The sequence below is a fragment of the Triplophysa dalaica genome, chromosome 13, assembly GCF_015846415.1.
Source record: "Triplophysa dalaica isolate WHDGS20190420 chromosome 13, ASM1584641v1, whole genome shotgun sequence".
Lineage (NCBI taxonomy): Eukaryota > Metazoa > Chordata > Actinopteri > Cypriniformes > Nemacheilidae > Triplophysa > Triplophysa dalaica.
Genome location: NC_079554.1, coordinates 19,931,178 through 19,956,878, shown reverse-complemented (window position 1 = coordinate 19,956,878; position 25,701 = coordinate 19,931,178). Strand labels below are relative to the sequence as shown.

Here is a 25,701-nt window from a genome sequence, read left to right as displayed (position 1 = left end):
ATGCTTAAACTAAATGATTAAGCCCCGGTTTCACAGACACTGCTTAGCTTAAGCCAGGACTATGCCTTAGTAGAATTAAGATATCTATGTCGCTTTTATAAAAATGCCTTAGAAGAATACATTACTGTATCTTGAGACAAAACAATGGCACTGATATAGTATGTTTTCAGTTGTATTCAGGCCTAAGAGTTATTGAGCTGTTGGGGCCGTAGGTCCAGTGGACTCTGTGCCGACATATTGTGTAGCGGTGCTTCGGGCGACCCAGGTTCGGATCCCGACATGTGGCCTTTTCATGTCTCCTGTTCCCCCTTTTCATCTCGTAACTCCCTATGGCTCCATATCTCTGCCGTCCAAATCAAAAAAGCTATAAAAAGTCCAAAAGAATTACTGATCTGACCTAGACAATAATTTAATGTTAATCAGTATTTTATTTACTTTTAATTTGTAATGAGGGCTTGACTGTTATTTGCTTTTGTTGCTTCACCATGTGGGAGTGTCAAAGGAGACCATGAAGAGTATTTAAGTGCTTCTTCAGTCACTGTTAACATTTGTTTTACATTTTACTCAACAAGTAGTCAAACTAAGATAGCTTTTAATAGATTCTCATTTCTGAAACGGAGAAAAAGAAAACGCAACAGGCGGAATGGATTTATTACAGCAAGAATTTGATTCCACACAATTTTGTTATCCTGCACTGAACAATTCTTGCATTAAATACACATACAGCATATTCACACAGACAGTGATTTATATCATATTGCTGTCAGCGATGATTTTGACCATTCTAGGAAACTCAGTGGTCCTCATCTCTATAGCGCACTTCAGACAGCTCCAAACACCCACCAACATACTGGTGATGTCTCTGGCTCTGGCGGATCTGCTGGTGGGAGTGATGGTCATGCCGTTGAGTATCGTTCGCTCTGTCGATGGCTGCTGGTATTACGGAAATGCCATATGTCTGCTCCACTCCAGTTTTGACATGTTTCTTACATCTGTGTCTATTTTTCATCTTATTTTTATTGCTATTGACCGATATCAGGCCGTGTGTCATCCGCTTCAGTACCCGACACGAGTCACCATACCTGTTGCTTGGGTCATGGTGCTGTTAAGCTGGAGCTTGGCTGCTTTGTATTCTTTTGGCCTTGTGTACTCAAAAGCAAACGTGGAAGGAATGGATGAATATGTTGCATCAATAGACTGTATAGGAAGTTGTAGTTTCTATTTCAATGCATTGTGGTCAGCTTTAGATGCATTATTTAGTTTCTTTGTGCCTTGTTCTTTCATAATCAGCCTTTACTCAAGGATCTTTGTAGTGGCTAAAAAACATGCAAGAAACTTTGGTCCTGGAAACCAGACTGAACATGAGAACACATTTAAGACTTCTCGACGTTCTCAGCGCAAAGCAGAAAAAACTCTCGGTGTGGTTGTGGGTGCTTTTATTCTCTGCTGGTTGCCATATTTTACATGCGCCCTGATCGACCCCTACCTGAACTTTTCCACTCCATTTGTGCTCTTTGATGTACTAAACTGGATAGGCTACATGAATTCTACCATAAACCCCATCATATATGGACTTTTTTATCCGTGGTTCAGAAAAACTCTTTATATTATTTTAACACTGCGGATATTTGAACCTAACTCCTCTGATATCAGTGTTTTCAATATTTGACTTCATTTCATTCTGATGTGATCGCAGTGTTCAGCATTTTATTGAGTGTTTGTTGTTTTTACACTTAGCAAATTGTGTCACATGCATCAATATCTTTCACATATATAAAATGAAAAAACATAAAAACATGTTTAATGAATAAGCACCCATTACTGTCTTACATCACCCCCTGGGCACTTATGATAGTAAATGACATCTAGTCCTTTATACGATGTAAGAGCATGAGACAATGGGTTCATTTGTACATAAAATATGAATTTCTTTTCAAATGGTGAAGTCCCATTCTGTCTGAGCCGATGGCCTTGTGGGCTGGGCTTCGACATACAGTATGTGCCAAGGTTGCTCTTCAGGCGACCTGAGTTAGAGTCCCGGCTTGTGTTCTTTTTCTGTCCCCCACTGTAATGTATGATTCAAGGCAAAAACGCAAAATTTTATCCTCAAAAATCTACTGATCTGACAGTTCTGTTTAAAACACATTAATAATAAAGGACTATGACTGTTCCGTTTAAGGGTGTATTGCTTCTGTAATTATTAAGTTTTCCAGTATGCTCTTGAATAGACACGATTTTTTCCTTGTGTTGCATTGTTTCAAAGCAGCTTTACAGGGGAAAAAACTAAAAAGCACAGAAAGAGGTAGATAACAAAACAGTACATGGTATTATAGAAAGAGTAAGACCATTCTTATAAAGTCATGTTAATAGAAGTTGTAGAACCCTAGGCTAATATAATATCAGCAGTCTCTGGGTGTGCAAGCCAACACGATAAAAGCGAAGTGGCGAAGAACCAAAACTCCATTGATATACACAGAAAAACAATAAAGTTTAATACTCTTAGTACTACACAATTAGGATTTGCACATCATTGCATTTTCAATTAATGTGCTCTAAGTCTAACACCGTGTTCATACTGGATGCGACTGGTGCAATGTGACACGACACGTCAGATGGCTTGTTCCTAATGGGTTTGTCTTGTTGTCAGTGTGGACAAAATTTACTGTACAATCATAATGGGTTCCATTGCATTCTATTGTCGTGTCGCGTCGCGTCGGGTCGGGTGTAGACATGGTGTAACACTGCATGAAAAACTTTATAAAATTATGATTAACGACTAAAAATATACCAATATATCCACTGTTAAAATAAGGTTACATTTGAACTAGTGTTCAATGAAAATACAAGTGTACATTGAGGCAGCCATTGTTTCCCTTTATGGCACAAAATTCACAAATTGCATCTTTTTTTCTCAGATGGTCAGATTCTCAGATTCTGTAGAAGCATAGCTCTGGCCTGTCTTCTAACAGTTGGTGCATTTTATTGCAAAACAACTATTTTTCACTGCTTTACTCTCATTAGTAGTCATAAAGTTGAACAATTCTCAACGTTCTCACGTCGCTAGACACTCCCACTTCCTGTTGCCAATGTGCATTAAGAGACATTGGCTGTGCGGAGACTTGTGGTGCTCGGCAAGGCAAGAGTATAAAATATCTTGCGTGGTCTGTACGTATTGTGGCAACAAGTCCATTTTTTCTTTCACTTATATTACATAAATGCTGTTTTCTTTCGCCTATTAATCGCTTCGACAGATTCCACAATCCCACTCCACCGCGAGTTCCTGTAAATTTTTTAAATAGTGGCCAGTGGCCATTTACGCAATCGGTTAGGACAGTTCCCATAAGAGAGAAAGGAAGTTGGTTAGTAGGACTGCCACACAAAGAGGGGAGTCATCCTTTTTTGGCATAAATGGCATAACTTTCAGTATCACCTTTACAGTTTATTTAAACGTGCATATTGACGTGTTTAGAAGTGAATCGATTGTTATTTACCATAAACCGAAAGTCATTTATAAACTTATGAGCGGTATTTTATTTTACAGCCTTCACCAAACGTCCTGATCGCACTTCTTCTGTCGCCTAAATCATGTATGCACGATCTCAAAGGTGAATGGACACTGGTTGGTTTACAAAGCAAGGTAGGACGCATGATCTTGTGTGGATCTTAAAGGGGTCATATGGCGCGAATACATGTTTTTCTGTGTCTTTGGTGTATTATAAGTTTCCAATGCATGTATTAGACACGTAAAATTGCAAAAATGTAAGTATCGGAACAGAAGATGCATTCTATCTAAAAGCGAATGCTCACTCAGACCTAACCGACCTAACCACACCCCCACGAATGTACGTCATTTCCTGGTATGACTTTACTAAGACTGCCCAAATGTAAACACAAGTAAGGTGGGCGTACCTGTCAGTACAATTGCTTTGGAACATGATGTTCAAAATATGGTAAGAGGCGTTACATTTCCGTAACATGCTTGCAGTATTCGACCAATCACAACGCACTGGTTAACTTGCCGTTCATACCACAGCTCGCTTTCCAGAGTGATGAATCTGTCCGTTTCAGAGAGGCGGGACATATAGGAGATATAAACATGCACGGTATGTGGAAAATACAGCGTTTTTTAACCTTAAATCGTGTATACACATTGAATTACATCTAAAACAAACGATAATATTCGCCGATCAAATAAAAAAATATAGCTACGGAACACCGAATCAGAAAATAGCATTGCTGTATCCGGGTAAGGATTGGTAGGTATTTTTCGACAAATCCATAGATCGTCATAGTTTATGTTAAAGCAAAATGTCCATCAAACTACAATTCATTAATATTCATCTTCTGCTCCCAATAAAAGACAGATTTGGGTTATTGGTCTGTCCAGATAGCTGGTTTTGGTTTTAACTTTCACATGACATAAAAATCCTCTTTTAAACTAAACAAAAACCAATAACAGCAAGGAACAGCTTGGCACTAGATGGAACATCCAATATGACAGTGGAAATGACATGTCACAGTGTTTCAAATAGGAGCCCCCAACCCCTGTGCTGAATGCCTGAAAACCAGCTACCAACACCTTCACTAAACAACACTAACCATTATCTCTCTTTCTTTCTCTCTCTCTCTCCCTCACACACACACACACTCTCACATACACACACATTAAGAAATGCTGAATTAAATACATATTTTTTAATTTGTACGAATTTATGTGTCACATTTTTCAGATCAAACCCCCGTCCCCACCCAAACCGTCACCAAAATCTCACTCGAACTCAGTTCAAAACTTGAGAGCCCCGGATACATCATTTAAGCATGGATGTTGCTATCAGGACGTTTGGCGGAAGCTGTAGAACACCGCTTAAAATAAAAAAAATGACATCTAGTTTATTACAACTAATGATCGATACGCTTCACAAGATGTCAATATGTCACCACGAGCCCTGGGATCACGCTTGGGTTGGATATATGCTTTTAGAACTCTTGACCCCGAGGACCGTATTTACATCCATAATATAAAGCACAAAGGGCTGAGGATTTACCTAAAGGATTTATCTTCTTTATTGTTCTACTCTACTCAGGGAATCTGGAATTCTAGGGAGAACTATTGCTTTAATTTTTAATGGGGGATGTTATTGGCTGCTTCTCTATGTGGGAGGGTCAGAGAAGACAATATTTAAATGCTTGTTCAGTTGGTGTTAGTCTAACATAGTCAAGTAGTTGACAGCTAATTGGTTCTTGTTTCTGAAGCTGAGAGAAAGAAAACGCAATAGGCTTAATGGATTTAACACTGCGAGAATATGATTCCACACAGTTTTGTTTTACCGCAATGAACAACTCTTGCATAAAAGGCACACACAGCGAAGTCACACAGACAGTGTTGTATCTCATTTTGTTGTCAGCGACGATTGTGACCATTCTAGGAAACTCAGTTGTCATCATCTCCATAGCGCACTTCAAACAGCTCCAAACACCCACCAACATACTGGTGATGTCTCTGGCTCTGGCGGATCTGCTGTTGGGCGTGATGGTCATGCCGTTGGCTGTTGTTCGATTTGTGTCTGGCTGCTGGTATTATGGAGATGCCGTCTGTCTGCTTCACTCCAGCTTTGACTTGTTTCTCACATCTGTGTCTATTTTTCATCTTATTTTTATAGCTATTGACCGATATCAGGCCGTGTGTCATCCGCTTCAGTACCCGACACAAGTCACCATACCTATTGCTTGGGTCATGGTGCTGTTAAGCTGGAGCTTGGCTGCTTTGTATTCTTATGGCCTTCTGTACTCGAAAGCTAATATTGAGGGACTGGATGAATTTCTTGCATCTGTGTACTGTATAGGAGGTTGCACTCTCTATTTCAATGCATTGTGGTCGGTCTTAGACACATTATTTACTTTCTTTGTGCCTTGTTCTGTCATGATCGGATTGTACGCCAGGATTTTTGTTGTGGCTAAAAAGCATGTAAGAAACATTGGTGACCAGCATGAACATGAGAACAAGTTTAAGACTTCTCGAAGGTCTGAGCGCAAAGCAGCAAAAACCCTTGGTATTGTCGTGGGTGCTTTTATCCTTTGCTGGTTGCCTTTTTTCATAAACTCCCTGATAGACCCCTACATTAACTTTTCCACTCCATTTGAGGTCTTTGAGGCATTTGTCTGGTTAGGCTACATCAATTCTACCATAAACCCCATCATTTATGGGCTTTTTTATCCTTGGTTCAGAAAAACCCTTTATCTTATGGTAACACTCCGAATACTTGAACCCAACTCTTCTGATATCAGAGTTTTCAATATTTGACTTCATTTCATTTTGATGTGATCTCAATGTGCAGCACTTTTCATGAAGATGTTATTTATTTAGCATATTTTGTCACAAACTGTACATAGAAATCTATCACATATATATATATATATATGTGCATACAGCAAACATATTTTTCAACATTTAGGCTCTGTCACATGCTGAAACGTGCTCTTATTACTGTAAACAGTCTCTTAAGTTGTTATCTGTGTTATGAAGCACTTATATTTTTACTTGTACGACTGTGTGTCATGGAATAAATGTATGTCAGGGTCCTTATTCATGCATTTTCTTTCTCTTCTTTCCATACATAATGAATTATGTAGTGTTTACTGTATAGTGAATGAGTGGCTGGCTTGAGACGTACAAACTGTACGTATAGATGTGCAAATTACATCTTTATTCTTGTGTGTATAAACTGTATTAATCTAAACACATCACATGCAGCACAGAGTAAATAATAGAAGTGGCTGATTTAAAAATAGCGGACAGAATGTTCCTGAATTGCTTTTACAGTCAATAGTGTGGCTGAAGTCAACATAAATGAATGAACACCCATTATTAACATCACTCACTGGTTCACTCATTAACTATATAATAAATGCAATGTAGTCCATTATGAAAGGTAAGAGCAGGTGATAATCAGTGAATTCGTACGCAGACGAACACTGCACGTTGTGAAAAAAGATAAATACACATTGCTTTCCAAATGATAAAAAATCAACCTTTGATAATACAAATTGATAATAAAGGCAGACGTGTGTGAAGCTTAAGAGTGTGTTTGTTCTGTAGGTTTGTTTATGTCCAGTTTGCTTAATGTCACATATGATATCACAGTTTTTTTTCCCACAAGCCACCATGACATTAGGAAAAGAGCAAATACTAGAGAACAATGGTTTCCAAACCAACTTAAATGTTTAAATCACAAATATTCAAAATGTAGAAATGATCAATTTGTGGACTTGTATATTAAAAGAGGCCACCACCACAGAAACAAGACGAGGGTCACATGCACATGCACAATCACAAAACAGAATTTGTGTTTAAGCTACATTTTAAGTGCATCTCAAGAGCTCTTTTCCAAAACGCTATAAATCCATTTTCATAGTTTTCATGGAAATGACATTTTTTTACCTAGACCCATACATTTTGTTAATATTCAATTTATCCTGTTAAAATGGTCTGTTGGCTCAGTCTGAACATGTTAACGCTACAAAAACGCTACAAATCCATCCATTTATTTTTAAAAGTTGGTTTATTTCTTTTTAAAAACAAACAAACAAGAGAACATGCAACATATGACATCAGGGACTCATACTATAAATGAATATAAATCAAATAAATGCAAATGCATGAAATAAATAACAGCCAAATAAAATAAATAGTAACAAACTAAATAGTAAAATAAATATTTTCAATTTCATGTTTCAATATCTTCCACCACATACAACAAGTTAAAAAATAACACGCATACAAATACCACAAACGAGCAAATTCTGATTGGTAGAGAGGACATACCGCAATTAGGCTAAAAACAGGTTCGGCACTTATAACGTTTTGGAAAGAAGCTGCATCTTGCAGAACATTTTAAACAAGGAAATATAGCGATTTGGCATAAAAACATTGACGGAGCAGTGAATAGGTTTAGTACACAGCAAAATGGCATGACAAACTCTTTTTTTATTTTATTTGACGTTTAATTCGTTTTGGCAAAGAGCTCTTCATCTGCACATACCTGATATGAACAATATGGAAAAACAATAAAGTTAATATACGTTTTCGGTTGCATATACTTTTTTTATTTTTGATCTCAGTTGATCATTACAGTAATCAACAGTGTTGGGTGTAACTAGTAACTAGGTAATAAGTAACTGTAATTTGATTACTTTTCCCTTGAAAAAGTCAAGCAAGGGATAACTTTTATTTTTTCTGTAATTTTATTATAATTACTTCTGATGTAATTAAACTAAATTCCTTGTGTAATATATGTGTGTTCAATAGTGGAATTGACATAAAAAGTCTAACTTTAAAATCCTTGCTTTAATGTATAAGTCTCACATTTGTAATGCTTTGGTCAGTTAATAATAATAGTTTATGTAGTTTTATATTAGTTATTTGACTAAATTTAAAGAGCCTATTGATGACTATCCTTGAATGGCTTAATTAATCAAGATTGATATAAGATATAGAAAGTAATTTGTCATGCCCTCAGTTTGCCAGGCTTTTCAGTTTTTTCCCTCTGTGTGTTTTTCAACAGCTCCCCATGTGTTCCGCCCGCCCCTCTTGTTATCCCATTAATTATCTTGTTTGTGTTCACGCTGGTTGGATGTTAGTTTAATTCCAATTCCCCTTTATAGTTCCCCTTGTTCTGTCATGAGTTGTCAGATTTTTGTAGTTATTCCGCTTACGTTTGACCCCTAGTGATATCTCTAGTCTTGTCATAGTCTTGCCACTGCGTTGTCTAGTCATAGTTTTAATTACCTTTCTCCACTGCGATCTCGTCTAATCGAGCATTTCCGGGAACTTTTCCCGGTGACTCTGGACTTTGGGTCAGTACTCGGTGTTTCCAGCGCAAAAACCGGGATCAAAACAAAGTAAAAAATTCCTCCCCCCCAGAAAGTCCCAGAACTTTTCCAGAGTTCCAGAAGATTCGGCGGTGGGCCTTGGTCATCGAATATGCTGATTTGTTGAATTCATGACTACATCGGTTGACGCTACATGCTGCATCGTGTTCCGGAAAAATCGAAACACCATTTTTTAAAGTTTGTTGCGGTGCGTGTAGTTTCAGCTGTTTACTGTTCGAAATGGATAAAAAATATGACTACTACGAGCTCCAGGCATTATTAAGGGTTTTTGCAGAGGATGCAATCCGATGGAAATTGGAAATCATGACCCGCAATGAAAATGTATAGTTAAAAATATTTTTAATATTTTTTTTTTAAGTTGGGCATTGTCGCATAAAAAAATTACGAGTATCTGTCGCCTTATGTGATGTCATCGTTGTTCGACATTACCGCCCTCTCCTGGACTGGGAGAAGCCATCACATGCAGTCCTATGTCACGATTTAGACACTTTTAGGCCCCTATGTCATGTTTAGACCGTTATGAAAACGCAGACAGCAGCCGTTCTGGGGAGAAAAAAGTTCTTGCGACAAATTGTTCCCAAAATGCGCCATAAGACTCCTATGCCATAGTTCCTTTAGTTTCTGCATTCACCTGCTATTCTCTCCTAGTTCCCCGTTGGCGTCCACAGCAACCCGCCTGACTCACAATTTAATTTAATTCAGTTTTATTTATATAGCGTTCTTCACAATGTTTCATTGTTGCAAAGCAGCTTTACAGAAAGAAAGATGCCTCTCACCACAGGGCTCCTCTCACCGGTCGGCCGCTTGGCCACGACTAGGGCTCTGCCTCGCCTCTCATCACCTCCAGCCACAGCCTTGTTGTCCCAGCCGACAGCCTCGCACCACCGGCTGAAGCATTGGGTCTCCTCCGGGCATGGTCGGCCCATTGTAGAGTCTGCTTATTCACTTTTACTCAATGTGTGTTCTCTTGTTTCATTTACCACCGCTGTTGAGTCTGATCTCGTTCATGACAGTATTAAGTAATAAGTAATCAAACACTTTTTGAAGAGAGTAAGTTGACTAGTAATTAATTACATTTTCAGAGTAACTTAACCAACACTGGTAAATAACTCTTCTGGCAACCGTTGATAAGAAGGTATAGCTTAGCCAAAAATGATTAATCATTATATCATTAAATAATTCAATCATTTACTCGCACTCATATCGTTCCAAACCTGTATGACTTTCTTTGTTCTGCAGAACACAAATAATAAAGTGACCCCTATTAACTTCCATTGTATGAACACAAAACCCACGAGACATTATTCAAAATATTTTCTTTTGTGTTCCACGGTAGAAAACATCATATCGTTGCTCTCCCTCTGAAACCTTGTACGTCCAAATTCGCTGTTTTGAAAAAAGCACTAACCTTTTTTCAATGATTGCATAATGTGTTGTTTACAAGCACTTTTTATTAATTTTTATTGATTAGATATTTGCAAAACCCAGTGACACACATAAAGTGTGAGAAAATAATAAAAAAAAATTATACTAATTATAGAGGGGAGATTTCAGAAGGACAGCAGCAATATTTTTTCAATAACTTGCCTAAATTATTACAATTTTGGGTGATATCCCTTTAAGCATTTTGCAATGAAATAGACAAAAGTGTCTGTAATTCCTCAATTTACTGTAATATACGTATTGCAAATAGGAAAAATTATTGAACCATAGTTAAGCCAGAAAGGAATGGGATTTCAGTGAGTATTTTTTCAATGTGTATATTTAGACATATTTAGACATTAGAGGTTGTTATTGGTTGCGTCGCCATGTGGGAGGGTCAGATAAATCAATATTTAAGAGCCTGTTCCCTTACAGTAAGACAGGATTTTACAGCCTTGCTTTTAAGAGAAGGATGAGCACAACCACCAGGATGGATTTATCAATGCAAGAATATGATTCCACACAGTTTTGCTTTCCTGCACTGAACAATTCTTGCATGAAAGGTACACACAGCGTAGTCACACAGACAGTGTTGTATTTTATTTTGTTGTCAGCGATGATTGTGACCATTCTAGGAAACTCAGTGGTCATCATCTCCATAGCGCACTTCAAACAGCTCCAAACACCCACCAACATACTGGTGATGTCTCTGGCTCTGGCGGATCTGCTGCTGGGAATGATGGTCATGCCGTTGAGTATCGTTCGTTCTGTGACTGGCTGCTGGTATTATGGAGATGCCGTCTGTCTGCTTCACTCCAGCTTTGACATGTTTCTTACATCTGTGTCTATTTTTCATCTTATTTTTATTGCTATTGACCGATATCAGGCCGTGTGTCATCCGCTTCTGTACCCTACACGAGTCACCATACCTGTTGCTTGGGTCATGGTAGTGTTAAGCTGGAGCATAGCTGCAGGGTATTCTTACGGTCTTCTGTACTCAAAAGCTAATGTCGAAGGACTGGATGAATTTCTTGCATCTATACACTGTATGGGAGGTTGTGATCTCTTTTTCAATGCATTGTGGGGAGCTATTGACACATTAATAGCTTTCTTCTTACCTTGTACGGTCATGATCGGACTGTATGCCAGGATTTTCGTAATCGCGAGACAGCATGTAAGGAAAATTGGAGACTCAGACCAGCATGAAAAGCAAAGTGTTATAAAGAGTTCTGGGCGATCTGAGCACAAAGCTGCAAAAACTCTCAGTGTGGTCGTGGGTGCTTTTATTATTTGCTGGTTGCCATATTTTTTAAACTCCTTGATAGACCCCTACATTAACTTTTCGACACCACTGGCGCTCTTTGAATTGTTTGTCTGGTTTGGTTACCTAAATTCAACCTTAAATCCCATCATATATGGGCTTTTCTATCCATGGTTTAGAAAAACTCTTTTTCTTATTGTAACAATGAAAATATTTGAGCCAAACTCCTCTTATATCAATGTTTTTACGGATTGACTATTTTGTTTTTATTTTACTATATTTATTTCATTCAGACTTGATCTCATCGTGCACATTTGTAGTGAAAATTTGTTGTCTTTTTACACTGAAAAATGTACATAATATATATTTTGCCCAAAAAAGACTTGTTGTGTTAATCAACAAATCTGGCGACCAAGATAACAAAATTGCACAAACCAAAGCAACATCAAAGCTGCTTTTAAAGAACCACACCTAAAAACCGACATTTTAAATAACATTTCTTACTTATATTTAGGAAAGGGACACTCACCATGTGTGTGCTTGAACAGAGTGTCTTCTTTGTTTACCTTTTTTTATTCTTTCAAAATAATAAATTGCGTCACCAATGAAAGAAAATCAAAGGACAGATATATAAATATATATATATATTTTATTATGTTTAATAATAAATAATTATCTTGGTTTGCATGCTTATGCATCTATTGGTTAACTTGATTAAAAATGTTTATATGTGTATGGGAAATGTTTATACACCATACAAAAGAGTTAAACATGTGGATGGGGGCATGTGTTTTTTTAAGCAAAAATTTAATTCAAACTAATTTAGATTTTTTTACAAAACTATAAAGACTTAAATAACAATCATCATTATAAAAAGGCACCAAGTTGCGTATTTATGGCTAAATCGGGTAGATTTTTTATTTGGAAGCTTTTTACAGGTTTGTAATCACATTTTTAAAATGACTCACATGTAAATGTAAAAAAATCAAATTAGCAAATAGGCATTTTTTAGCACATGTCAAATCATAATATTTGAAAGTAAAGGGTGTACATAAAGTTACTCACATGAATCTGCCAAGACAGGGCAATCTACAGATAAGTCAAGTTTAAATGAGTCACTTGTATAAATGTCAATAAGACTCACTCCATAAATCGCAGGTGCGGTACAGGTGTGACGTAAATCAGATTCTTTGTAGATAGGTGTGTTTGACTACATGTGGTGCTAGGCAAAACGATCAGAATATGATATTCAAGTACTGTGAGAGCATTAAAGTAGACTTATAGAAACATAAATAAAGTGTCTTTTGCAGGATATTGTATTTAAATAAAATTTTGCCAAACAAATAAACTTTACAGATTCTTACAAATAATGAATGTGCCTGCATCTGTGAAAAGAGGTGAGAATGGTATAAGGGTGAGTCAATTATAATTGAATTTTCATATCCTGTTGAAGTGTTCTTTTGAAACACCATACTATAACATGTGCCAACATGCCAAAGGCCTGCCTCAGTGAGGTATGAGGAAGTCAAAACCTCATTTATGGCCAGAGCTATAAAATACATTAAAGCCAAAATACAGACCGACAGAAATGATGCTAGCAGTGTCACAATCCCACCTGTGACTTTTAGGACCATTACACCAGAAATGTCCAGGAGCTTCCACATGCATTGGTGGAGAAATGGTTTAACATCTTAGCACAAAAAACTGAAATTAACACACATGGTGGCCATGTTCTCCAAATATTTATCATGTATTATGAAACAAATATTATAACACTTTTTTATTTATGAATAAAGAGAACACTTGACTTCTTCTCATTAGATCTGCTAGATCGGGATTTTGGTCCAGCAATGCTTTTCTGAACATCATGGGCACTGTGAACAGTGAAGACTTTCCCCATGGAATTCATTGAGCATCGTATGTGGTAGCTGTGAGCGAGTCCCGGGGTTCTTTGATTTGATGATTAGCTTTATTTCTCCATGTAGTGGTTATAAGAATTCTCTCAGTGGCTTTAAGGCATGCAAAATTAGTTTCCAACGCAGAAAAACAGGGTTTCTCAGATGTATTGAAAGCCATCTGGAAAATTTGAGATGAAGGCAACTAAGACACTTGCCTCAATTGTGTTTCTGTATCTGATTTGGCTCAAAACCTCTTTAATAATATGAAACATTTCCAAAGTCATCAGTGAGCCTTTCTGCTTCACTTTGTTTATTTTACACTAATTCATGCCTCAACCACTTTATACTGTACATCACTATATCTTACCCCTGGTTCAGAAGGTCAGTAAAAGTTATGGTCAAACTCAAACTATTGCAGACAGACACAGACATTTAGGTAAAAGAGACATCTTTGGTATTGGGCTTTTAGTTTCTTGTAAATTATATGAATTGAATATATTTTGATTTATGAATCAGCTTTATATTTACTAATTTGTTCGCAATAAAATTAAGTACATTTTGCTTTAATGTCAAGCCTTGTGGTTTTATTGTGCCACGTATTTTCACCCATCAGCTATTACAAGAATTATGCTGATTTATGCTGAACGGGTTAAAGAATAAATGTTTAAAACCAACATTAAAAGCTTTTCTCATTTTAAAGTAATTTCATAAAGTTTTATTTGAACTGATCGTATATCTATATGAAACCCGTGTTACCTGTTTCTAGACGCAAAGTTTCGCTGCGACGAGCGAACAAGGTATGATATCAACATATCGCGAGAGAGCAATGCTCGCTAACCACTCTCGCGGTACTTTGGTGTCATACGCCAACCGGTCTACGCCGCCGAAGATTGCCGAGCGTAACCACGTGACGAATGCTTGGGGAAATCAGCTGAGAGTTCGGACTTTCACTTGAGGAAATCCAGGTAAACATACACAAAAAGTCTCTAACCGATTAAAAACAGTTTGTCTTTAGACACACAACAGTTCTGTATATTTAAAATAACTCCTCGAAAAGTGTTAGTGACGTCGTTAACGAAAGCGTTACTTTATTCAACGTCAAACATTAAACGTGAGGCAAGTTGCTTGACGCAAACTTGCAGATTCAAACTCGCGTTTAATCACTGTCATCGTTTCAATTTCGGTGTTTTATTTGCTGTGCTGTAGAAACATTAAAATATAAACGTTCTTACTTAATAAATGAATATATGTTAGGTTTTGTCGGTCTAGTTTCCGCATTCTTTCTGCAGGTGCATTGGTGCTGAGGTTTGGTCACTTAAGGTTGTTAAAAGACTGACTATTTCGCTAAGTAATTAACTTGTTTATGAAAGCTTGTCATTTTGAAGAATATTTTGGTTATTTTTTATCATATGCGAACTGTTGGGTTTAAAGTTCAGCTCGAACGTCACGTATAGGTCGCCGGGGCATGTTGTCTTACTGGGAAGCTGTCACAAGAGCTGTTTCAGCAACCGATGGGTTTGAGTCAAAACCGAAATTGCACAAATGTGTGTTTCCTCTCGCAGTTTATGTTCGTTTTAGCTTCAAATATCTAGTTAAATTAAATTAAAATCGAATCTTTTTTTGGTGTCTTATATTTTTCTTAAAAGTCATGTTAGAGAGTTGTAAATGCATACTTGTGTTTGTACTTTTGTGGTCCAAAAAGTCTGTGGTTTAACAGCTGTAATCTTTCTAGGTTCGGTGGGTTCTCCTGTGAAGATTTTCGTCATGTCTGAATCAAGTAAAGTTGATGCAAATTTGCTGGCACAAAAAATAAGTTCAAACATCCAGAGAATAACACTGCTAAGTAAGTGAAGACATTGTATCATTCTTATTTATGTTATGAGGTCCCGGCTTTAAACTGTTTGTAGTAAACATTGTCAAATCACTGAATCGCTGGTATGACTGACAAGCACACACATAAATAAATTTCACCTCAAAAGAATAGTTTAAACAAACAGAATAAATCCCCATTGATGATGATGAAATGCATGAATTGCAAAAGATAATTTGTAGCTTTGCATTTGATATTTGACCGTGGTATACTTCTTCTTTTATGTGTACGCTCGCTGAACGCACGGGCTTGCAAAGTATACTTCCTTTGAACCATACGTGTATACACAGGTTTTGACCTAGTGGCAACCTTCCGGTCTCTCGTGAAACAAACACAGAAGTGACTTACTGTAAGCTGCAATTCATTAACCAGCCGCCAGAGAAAATGTTATTGAGACTTATGTTAAAATATATTTATACTTTATACTAGAGAAAAACATGTTTACAGCCTATTACAAAAAACATTTTGGTCTATATAGCTAACTTTGCCCTTCATGACAACTATGAGGAGGATTAAGTTTTTTTATAAGTTTGTATTAATTCTTCAAAGTTCTGCATAATTAAGGACATGACCACTTGAGTGGTTTAACCGATAGACATATATTACCTAGATGCCTCATTGTTTGCTGGATTGTATGTCAGCGCTGCTGCCATATAGGGGAGGACAAAAGCCCACTACAAAGACATACGAGTGAATGGTGGAGCTGCAGTTTTCTGGATAAAAACATATCATCATTTTCAATCCTCATCTAATTTCAATACTTGTCTATTTACGTGGAGTACAGAAATGCCTTTGGCTTCAGTTGAAGATGGTTATAGACTTGAAAATGTATTTACGTCATACGGAACTGTTAAAACTCAGGCTTGTCAAGCAATCATTTAGGCTTAATAATTATGTACACATCGCAAACGTGAAATAATTTAAGGGAGATTAAATTCACATGATCAGAACACAGCTTGTTAACTTTAAAATCCTAGGAAAATTTTTAACAATGCGTCTTTACTATATGACTACATGCTGCTTCTATATGCTAATTTTTTTTTATAATACACAATAAACGTTTGCATCTGCCACACTGTAAACACCACACGCCTACCCTAAACCGAGCCCAGTCAAATATGTATATAAACATTTTACATGTTTTATCATTTATTTGGCCTGGTCACTGAGAACTTACCTGAGTAACTGGCACTAAATAAAAATATTAGTGGAGATAGCGGCAAAAGATAATCAATAAAAATGTCCCTGAGCCTAAAAAATGAAATTTTGTGACAAACTAACCGTAATATTATGAACGTGTTAACTGCTCCACTGCAGTTGCTGCAAAATACATGTTGGGAAATAAAGCGTCACAAGTCAACACAAATCATCTTCAAACGCATCGTCGATAAAAGGGGCGGATCAAGGAAGGGGGATTTTAACCGTTCTTGTCTTGATGTGAACTTTGAATTGGAACTGTACTTTGGCTGCTTCTGATGACGTTTCGCAAGAACACAAGTACAGACAATTACGTAAAACAAAACAAAAAAACAGACAAGAAACGGCAATGGTCTTGAACACGGGTCTATCGCAACGAAACAACTCTGCCACTGAAGTTTCTGTGTGTGGAGATTAACTAGGTGGTTCCTAGGATTTCACAATTCCAGTCTGAAAGTAGTGGACGGAGCTGGCGTAAAGCACTTTTACAGGCTTTGTAAATAGACAGTGTGTTAGTATTAAGTATAAAATTGAAGCGGAAAGTCCCCCCAGGGGAATTGCCCCCTGGAAACAAAAATATGCAAACCACAACATTCAAAACAGTGTACTGTAAGTGATGAGTATGTAAATCCATAATGCTTGATTTATGTCTGTTGTTTTCCTCAGCCAATGAAATCCAGCAAATGATAAATCATCTCGGAACAGAACGAGATACAAATGAACTACGGCAGATATTGTAAGTGTTTTACAAAGTACCAGTTCAATTCCGATAACTCCATTTTAATTTTTACTCAGAAATTATCCATTTACGTTCACTCACTGCTGACAAAATGTAATCCAAATTTTCACTGACACTTTGCAGTAAATACAGCAAATATTTTTGTTTGCCTTTATTTAAACATACAGACTGCAGAAACAGCAGAATGTCAATCATCTTGCAAAAGCAACAGATAAATGCATGAAGGAGTTTAACTCTTTACCTGTGACCACAGAACAGGTACAGCATTATTTTACTGTCTCAGTCACAATATCACATCATATTATCAGAATGTAGTGTTATATTGGCCGAAACAAACAGGTTAACTGTTGCATTTAATGGCTTCATCCTGTTTGTCCATTTAGGACATATTAAGCAAATCGAGAAGCCTTGATCAGATGTGAGAGGTAGCAATCTCTATGTTCACATTCATGTTTTGTGTGTCTTAACTGTCTGATGTTCTTCTGTTCTTGAAAAGCGTCAGAAGAAAATCCAGCGAGAACGTCTTATCACCGAGTTCTCAAACTGTCTGGGTATCTTCCAGAGGACTCAGCGAGATGCAGCAAGGAAGGAGAAAGAGTTTGTGGCGCGTGTCCGTGCGAGCTCAAGAGTTTCAGTAAGTCGTCGTTCCTCATGGAAAATTTTAACCGTTTTGTGCCACAACGAAAGTTTAAAACACTTTCTATTCACAGGCTGGTGGCCCGGATGATCAATTTGGAGGAACCACTTCCCAATTTGGCAGGTCAGACGGGAAAATGAAAATTAATGTAATAAATAACGAAGCCACATATGCTTGAGGGTTTACTCATCCTCACACTGTCCTCTCATGCCAGCCTTACACAAATTGATTTATTTTCTTAGGAAAATGCAACATGGATTTGTGTATTTAAAATTCGGCCTGTTGTTAAATTACCAAGGTTTTTAGCTGTTTCTGCCTCACTTTGTGTTTCCAGTGAGATTCAAACTCAAACTCAGGGCTTAGTGGAGATCACCGAAGAAGATCTTCAGCTCATTCAGGAAAGAGAATCATCCATCAAACAACTGGAGGTATGACAAATTCAAACCTGAGACACCAAAGAAATATATTACAAAATCTCAAGCATTGGATAGAAAACATAAGGGGCAAATGGTACAGTTGCTTCACTTTCGCATGCTGTGTTACATTGCAAGGAAATCGAAAACATTTATTTTTTATTTGCTGTGATGTTTTGGGATGTGTTTTGAAAGGGCTTTCTTGTGTTTCAGTCGGACATCACAGACATTAATACAATATTTAAAGACTTGGCCGTGCTGGTGCATGAACAAGGAGACATGATTGGTAAGTTCTCTCATTCAATGTGTTACTCTGGTCACACAGAAGTATTTCTTTTTCGAAAAAGAATTAAAGTGATAAACACAACACACATCTCGCGTATAAACACACACAAGGCATTGCAACACATTTTATAAAATATTTTTTTCTTGTAAGAGCCTGCGAGACACAGTATGACAAATGTAATCAAGGCCTGAGTTTCTCCTGTTAACCGGTAAAAAACAGCCAATGAGGTTTTGTTAAATTAGTAGATGTACTATGTGGGATTGTTTGTTTATTGGTGAAACCTCAGACAGAAAGTTGCAATTAAAGGTGTTAAGCAGACGGTGATAATGAAGACCTGAGAGACATGCGCACACTCAGTGGAATTGTTTGATCAGGCTGTAAACTTTTAATAAGACAAACTTGTGTTGTGTTGATATTTCATGTCAACAGTTTGCATCTCTATCATCATTATCTGCCGATCAAATGAGTGTCATCTAAAAAAAATCTTACCTGATTGAATGATACAGTAATGCTCACTGGGGAAACCTCAAGATAGTCTGAATTAAGTATATTTTAAAGGTAAGAATACATTCTGTCTTTAATTTTTCTATTTTATTTCAATCTCATGGACAGACAGTATAGAGGCCAATGTAGAAAGTACAGAAGTCAACGTGCAGTCAGCCACACAGCAGCTGTCCAGTGCAGCGGACTACCAGGTACATCCCTTTTTTTTTTTTTTACCACATTTTTTATTAAAAACTAAACAGCTTTTTAAGATAAACAGGAATCTCTTCAGTCTATCCATCGTATATATACTTATCACTGTTGGTGTTATAAGGAGTGCTGAGGCCGACCCGGTCAATTTAAGGCATAGACAGAGTAGCGTCCTCAACATGTGGTCAGTCCATCACAGATAAAATGAATAATTTGCACATTCATTTAAAAGACTTAATAAATCACTACCCAGTTTTATTATATGAACAAAATAAATCTCAGACATTAAAGTAAACAATGACACAGTGTTTTTATTTGCATGAACTGTTCCTTTAAAATATATAGAACAATAATGAAATTAAATTAAATTGAGCTAATTGAAAGAAGACATGCACCTTTATCTTTCACCATAATAAACCCACTTAAAACATTGAGACAACACTAAATTGATTCTGTACTGTAAGAGGGCAGAAAAGTAACTGTTATTTTCAGCATTTGTAGAAATATGCACCCACTCTGAAATCAGATATTATCATTCAATATTCAGGAGCCAATGACTTTGTTTCTTTTAATCGTTGCAGAAATCATCCCGCAAGAAGATTTGCATCATTATCGCTGTTTTGATTGTACTTGGCATCATTATTGGTTTGATCATCTGGGCTTCCGTCAAATCATGAGAACTCCAACTAACATCTCACTGAATCTCCACTTGAACAAGTACTGGAGGTTTTCTATAAAGTAAAGCCAAGATTTGTTTTCTAACTACTGTGACAAAAATGTTCCGGGTACAATACAAGATAATCTGTAGCATGCCATCCCGTATTTTAGGAAAAAAAAAGTAATGGCACCGAATGTGTCTGATATAAAAAAAAATGTAATGCCAAGAGAACAGTGTAAATTCGTTAATAGGTGACTACACTGAGGATGATAAAATGTAACTAATTTTGATTGGTTTGGGATTTTTGGTTAATCTATCTTTTAATGAGTTCCACTATAAAATGTGGAAAAAATAAGTGAGCCTAAACTTTTAATCAGTGTTGTATCATTTAAGCACTCTGTCAGCATAACAACTATATTCTTGTAATGTCTGTCAGTAAAGAATGATTTTTATAAAACTATATGAAGTATCTAACAGTGGGGTTTAACTGGTTCATGCTTACCAGCTGAATCCTGACCTCTCGGTTACAAAGTGCCACAGATCTATCTTTTGTTTGACCTGGAATATTCGTTTGAATTTTGTCATATTTCAGTGATTGTAAACATATTACTCGCATATTATTCCTGACAGTAAAATTGATTAAATCAGATAGTAGGTTGAAAATGATTAATGTTTTAACAGTCTTTAACAGTATAATGTTGCTGCTATAACGGTGTTTAAGAACGCACACATTTCAAACTGCTTGAATAAGAGCAGCTCTCAGACACAGATGATAAAGTTTTGATGATGTATTATTTTAAAACAGAAAATAGTAACATTAAAGAACAAGAAGTAATGCCTGGGTTGTGTAGTTTTAGCTAAATTTAGGTACAATATGTAAATATTTATCTATATTGCACTATATTTCTTCGAATGTAACACTTTAACTATTGAAAACAAAGAAAGCAACACTCAGTGTCTTAAATGTATTTTTTAATATCTCTAATTCTATTTTAAAATGTGATCGTGCTACATGAATCTATACCATAAAGCAAAGCAAACTTTCTCATGGCCGTGAGACTATAAAGCTACAGTTGAGGATGTTTAAATGAAATCATTATTCTGTGAGGGTCAGTCTTTGTGCTCGTATTTTAAAATGTTGTGTGTTTAATTTCATACTGTAATTAGGTTTTCTGGATTAAATTGTACATATATTAGACATTTTAGTGCCATTAACTGAGTCTGTTCATATTTTTGATAATATTCAGTTTGTCATCCTTCATATGTCATGTGTATGTCGTGCAACTTGATATACTGTTACCACAGAAAATGGTTAATAACTTTTTGTTAGAGATGTTAACCGCTAGATGGAGACATACTCATGTATACTGGTGCAATGAAAGTGCATTGTTTTGTTTGTAATGTTCTTTAAAATCTGTATCTTCATTGAACCAAAATGTTGTGACTAATCCATACAAATCTTTTCCACATTAAATTTTGAATTACTGTTAGGAGGAATAAAGACAAATGCTGTGTTTATTTGGTTCATGTGTGCTTTTTATGTAATGTGTTCAAGGTGAGAATGCCTTTCTTGGAAGACCGTTCATTTGATCTTTTAAGTTTTAGGAAAGGCTAATATCCGTTAGTTTAATGACTTTTATTATTTTGATACGTAACAATAAAGAATGTGGAGGTGTGTCTGAAGTTTTGAATGGCAGTGTAGTTTGATCTGTAGTCGTATACTCCTATTAGATTTGGAAGCACATTATTAAAATCACATTTATGACCATCTCTTGTAAAGGGGAGGGGCCGGCAACATCTATGCACATACAAATCAATAAAACCTTGATTTTATCTTTCCTACGCAATCTGACGGACACAATGCAGCCTGAGGGTCGATTCAAACTGCATTCACTCTGATGGAAATACCAAAACTACATGAATATCTATACTTTGTAATCAAGAAGAGTTGTTTGGATGCCTCTCCAAAATATGTCTCTAACAACAGGGAATCAAACTGCTGATTGTCTCGAATATTCCTGTCCAGAAAGATCTCTTTCTCTTCCTGTCTACGTGTTTCTCTATGTGGCAGCAGCAGCTGTGGTTCTTCTGACCGTGTGTGGAAATCTTCTGGTCATCATCTCCGTCGGTCACTTTAAACAGCTCCACACGCCTGCTAACATCCTGATCCTCTCTCTGGCCGTGTCCGATGTCCTGGTTGGAATTTTTGTAATGCCATTTCATTTGATCTGGCTGATCGAGGCGTGCTGGATTCCAGGGCCACTTTTCTGCTCTATTTTCAATTTTGTGACTTTTCAAGTGACGTGTGTTTCTGTTCACACTGTGGCTCTGATAGCAGTTGATCGCTTTTTGGCCTTAAATTATCCTTTTATCTACTCTGAAAAGATCACACCTACTGTTATCTACATAGTAACTTTGTTTAACTGGTTGTTTTCGGTCCTTTATAACTTCGCTATACTTTTTATAAATGGGAACTTCACTGATTTCGTGTGTCCAGGAGAATGTCTTTATATTGTGGATGAGGTATCGAGCCTCATTGATCTCCTGGTTGTGTTAATTTTGCCCTGTACTCTAATTATAATCTTATACTCGCATGTCTTTATGATTGCTAAGAAACATGCCACTGCTATAAGAGCTCTTCAAAAACACAGAATCAGTGATTCTATGAAATCAGAGCGGAAAGCTGCATTAGTGCTTGGAATTCTGGTCTTTGTCTTTTTATTATGTTTATTGCCATATTATATTTTTTCTTTGACTCATTTATTAAGGGATGACTCGTTTTATAATATAATCAACAGAGTTTTGATTTTGTTTTATCTTAATTCATCCATCAATCCTCTTATTTATGCTTTGTTCTACCCTTGGTTTAAAAAAAGTTTAAAACTGATTGTAACCCTTAAAGTGTTTAACACCGATTCCTCACTCATAAATGTGCTCTCTGTGAGTTCTTAAAAAGAAACAATGTCTGTCATTTTGTTATATTTTATGTGTGATTCCCCTAAATTATAAATACACATTTTAATACTAAATTTGTATGCTTTATTACTAATACAAATATTATAATCTGCTTCACAAAACTTTTGAGCGTTTATCAAAATTATTTTTTAGTTTTGAGGTAGGCCTGATTTTTTTCTACAGTGGAGAAATTTTAAAAGAACAAATACATACCATGATGAGATAGAAGAGTGTCAATGCAGCTGTGTTATAAGTTGTTGTGTAATATTTTTAAAAAATAAGGCTGTTACTTTGGAAAAAAGCATCTGCCACATACATAAATGTTATAAAATGTAACGTTGATAAACAGATAGGTTTAGAGTATTCTGCCGTGTCTTTAGAAACCTTGTGATATCATACACAGTGTGTCCCAATTTCGGGTTGTATTGTCAGGACCATCTTTCCACTGTGTGTTATGTTCCCCAAGTCATATCAAGAGTCTTTCTGGCAAATCCAGGCCCCCCTTTAGTGGATATACGACAGAGGCACTTGTCAAATGTCCACTAGACTCGAGGCTAGTAATACAGATGCAAATTCAGTATTTAAATAAAACTTTTAGCAAATAATACTGTTTTAAATACTACTTTGAGCAAAATGGCAAGAAGAACTAAGTTGTGTGCACAAAACTTCACCATTACCTGACGTTGACAAACCAGCAGAGAGCGCCGTACGAAGCCATATACAATGAATAGAAACTCAAGAAGAACTACAGCATCTATCAACATAAACATGTGAGCTGCAGTTTTTCAGCATAAATCACAATTTTTTCCCTTTTTCCTTAACATACCCGCAGCTCCGCCGTTTAGTTCTATGTGTCTTAGAGCAGTCTTGCCCTGTCCAATATGGCGGCGCCATTCTCAAGTGGTAGCAAACGGGCAAAGCGCTCAATGGGTATTGACTGGAGGGGATGCAGCTACCTCCACTGCGCATTCGCACTTCAATACAGCATACTTTTTGTCACGCTGAAAACAGTTGATTCATATTTTTTTATTATTGTAAGTTTAGGTTAAGGATTGGGGTATGTGTAGGTGTAATTTATTGTAAGTATACGGCGAGATTTTCGTAGCTGTATGCCTTCTATCAACAACCCGCTCAATACGGTGTCTTCAAGCAACAAATCAAATATAGAGTTATTATACAATTCTTGAGAGAGATTGGAATAGAATTTGAATGATACGGTTTAATTAAGTTATTTATTTAGTATTTTTGTTTATATATTGTTTTTATTTATTATAATTGTTTTTCTAAAATTGATGCTCCACACTCCAGTCTAGTAGGTGGCGGTAATGCGCCAATAGCTGGTTTGCCAACCGCCATAAAACGGAAGAAGAAGAAGAATTCCGTTTCTTCTCTTCTTGCTGCCAGCTGAAAAAACATTTTCATGGAGGACATCGACCTGGTTTTACAAAAAGCACACCATGAGTTCAACAATAAAAAATATAAGCGAGCGGAGGAATTATACACACAGTTCATTGAGTCATGCACTAAAACGAGGTATTCGTTTTATAGTTTCGCAATAAACGCGAGAGTGTTAGCTGGTAACGTTAGCAGCGACTGTATGTCTGTGTAATCAAATGACGATAACTTATAACAGTGTTGATATACAGCTCGTATAATGTGCTTTGTGTGTTTCCAGAGAGTGCAATGCTCATAATTTGGCCATCGCTTATAATAACAGAGGACAGGTGAAGTATCTAAGGGTGGATTTCTATGAAGCTATGGACGATTACACCTCTGCCATTCAAATCAACAATCAGTATGAAGTCCCACTTTATAACAGGGGATTAATACGTTATAGATTGGGTAGGTACAACGTTTAAAAGCCACAAAATAAGTTTATCCGTGGATAAATTTCTGGATTTTTTTAAAATAGTATTTCTCTAATATTTCTACTGATTTTGAAAGTTTTATGATTGTTGTATAGGTCTAGTTTTGCCCCATGTGTTGTATATTTATACAAGTGGATACAACAATAAAAGTATTATCAGCAAGAACTCAGAAAAATTATTAAGTACTACTAAAATTAATAAAGTAAGATGTCAACCTGTTGTAGTCCACTGGGTGCCGCTGTTCAACAAGAAAAAATGTTAACTTGTTCTTTTGGTTGTGTAATAACATTATCATATACGTGTATCTTTGTTGTGTTTACCTTCAAAGGCTTTTTCAAGGAGGCCGAGAGTGACTTTCGGAAAACTCTGGATCTAAATTCTGATTTTAAAGACGCTAAAGAAAGTTTAAGACGGACACTACTGGACAGTGAAGAAAAATCAAACAGAGGCTACTGATGCGCCTTGTATTTGGACGTCTTTACTAACATTACAGTTCATTTGTACAAATTTAATTAATTTTTGATTTGCACTGTATGGTTGTGTGGTTTGAAGTTGAATATTAAAATTACCGTTAAATGTGTTATTTTATCTGGAAAACCTGAATACTATAAATGATACAAAACACTGTCATGATGTGCTGAGCAGTCTTTTGTCATTTCGTGATATTATTATATTTCTTAACGACTTTTTTGGTGTTAGCCTAACTGTGCATCGCATGGTTACGTGCAGACCTCTCAAAAACGTTTTATTTAAAGCCATATTTTATATCACAGTATATAGAAGTTATTTTGTTTTAACGAAGAGCCATTATGATTATTTTGCATTGTAAAACTATTTGCATAAATCATTTATTGTTATCTTTACTGTTATTAAGATAACGATTTCAATTGACAATTTAAACCTCAAGGTAATTTT

The 25,701-nt window shown here is 36.4% G+C and overlaps 6 protein-coding genes across 6 annotated transcripts; all 6 read left to right on the top strand.

Moving 5' to 3' along the window:
* The first annotated feature begins 643 nt into the window (after positions 1 to 643).
* LOC130434712 (trace amine-associated receptor 13c-like) lies at positions 644 to 1,669 on the top strand. Its single transcript, XM_056765016.1, has one exon. The coding sequence runs from the start codon at positions 644 to 646 to the stop codon at positions 1,667 to 1,669; it is 1,026 nt and encodes a 341-aa protein (XP_056620994.1).
* Positions 1,670 to 5,281: 3,612 nt separating this feature from the next.
* On the top strand, positions 5,282 to 6,301 carry LOC130434664 (trace amine-associated receptor 13c-like). Its single transcript, XM_056764945.1, has one exon. The coding sequence runs from the start codon at positions 5,282 to 5,284 to the stop codon at positions 6,299 to 6,301; it is 1,020 nt and encodes a 339-aa protein (XP_056620923.1).
* Positions 6,302 to 10,771: 4,470 nt separating this feature from the next.
* On the top strand, positions 10,772 to 11,954 carry LOC130434518 (trace amine-associated receptor 13c-like). Its single transcript, XM_056764716.1, has one exon. It carries the CDS (start codon positions 10,784 to 10,786, stop codon positions 11,825 to 11,827), a length of 1,044 nt encoding a protein of 347 aa, XP_056620694.1. The 5' UTR covers positions 10,772 to 10,783; the 3' UTR covers positions 11,828 to 11,954.
* A 2,396-nt stretch (positions 11,955 to 14,350) lies between these two features.
* On the top strand, positions 14,351 to 21,481 carry stx7l (syntaxin 7-like). The gene is made up of 10 exons (XM_056765395.1): positions 14,351 to 14,435; positions 15,203 to 15,313; positions 17,204 to 17,273; positions 17,444 to 17,534; positions 17,773 to 17,910; positions 17,987 to 18,036; positions 18,248 to 18,341; positions 18,540 to 18,612; positions 19,225 to 19,307; positions 19,887 to 21,481. The coding sequence occupies exons 2-10, from the start codon at positions 15,235 to 15,237 to the stop codon at positions 19,980 to 19,982; spliced, it is 774 nt and encodes a 257-aa protein (XP_056621373.1). The 5' UTR covers positions 14,351 to 14,435; positions 15,203 to 15,234; the 3' UTR covers positions 19,983 to 21,481.
* A 453-nt stretch (positions 21,482 to 21,934) lies between these two features.
* On the top strand, positions 21,935 to 22,915 carry taar14a (trace amine associated receptor 14a). The gene has a single exon (XM_056764712.1). The coding sequence runs from the start codon at positions 21,935 to 21,937 to the stop codon at positions 22,913 to 22,915; it is 981 nt and encodes a 326-aa protein (XP_056620690.1).
* Positions 22,916 to 24,280: 1,365 nt separating this feature from the next.
* Positions 24,281 to 25,414, top strand: ttc32 (tetratricopeptide repeat domain 32). Its single transcript, XM_056764928.1, has 3 exons — positions 24,281 to 24,451; positions 24,594 to 24,760; positions 25,115 to 25,414. Exons 1-3 carry the CDS (start codon positions 24,339 to 24,341, stop codon positions 25,240 to 25,242), a joined length of 408 nt encoding a protein of 135 aa, XP_056620906.1. The 5' UTR covers positions 24,281 to 24,338; the 3' UTR covers positions 25,243 to 25,414.
* The last annotated feature ends 287 nt before the right edge of the window (positions 25,415 to 25,701 follow it).

Excerpts from the sequence above, each read along its gene's own strand:
- LOC130434712 (XM_056765016.1), top strand. The coding sequence starts at position 644 with ATGGATTTATTACAGCAAGAATTTGATTCCACACAATTTTGTTATCCT.
- ttc32 (XM_056764928.1), top strand. The coding sequence starts at position 24,339 with ATGGAGGACATCGACCTGGTTTTACAAAAAGCACACCATGAGTTCAAC. Across the intron at positions 24,452-24,593 it reads GAGTCATGCACTAAAACGAG|AGAGTGCAATGCTCATAATT; the intron begins GTATTCGTTTTA and ends GTGTGTTTCCAG. Across the intron at positions 24,761-25,114 it reads ATTAATACGTTATAGATTGG|GCTTTTTCAAGGAGGCCGAG; the intron begins GTAGGTACAACG and ends TTACCTTCAAAG.
- stx7l (XM_056765395.1), top strand. The coding sequence starts at position 15,235 with ATGTCTGAATCAAGTAAAGTTGATGCAAATTTGCTGGCACAAAAAATA. Across the intron at positions 18,037-18,247 it reads ACCACTTCCCAATTTGGCAG|TGAGATTCAAACTCAAACTC; the intron begins GTCAGACGGGAA and ends TTGTGTTTCCAG. Across the intron at positions 18,342-18,539 it reads CATCCATCAAACAACTGGAG|TCGGACATCACAGACATTAA; the intron begins GTATGACAAATT and ends CTTGTGTTTCAG.
- LOC130434518 (XM_056764716.1), top strand. The coding sequence starts at position 10,784 with ATGAGCACAACCACCAGGATGGATTTATCAATGCAAGAATATGATTCC.
- taar14a (XM_056764712.1), top strand. The coding sequence starts at position 21,935 with ATGTCTCTAACAACAGGGAATCAAACTGCTGATTGTCTCGAATATTCC.
- LOC130434664 (XM_056764945.1), top strand. The coding sequence starts at position 5,282 with ATGGATTTAACACTGCGAGAATATGATTCCACACAGTTTTGTTTTACC.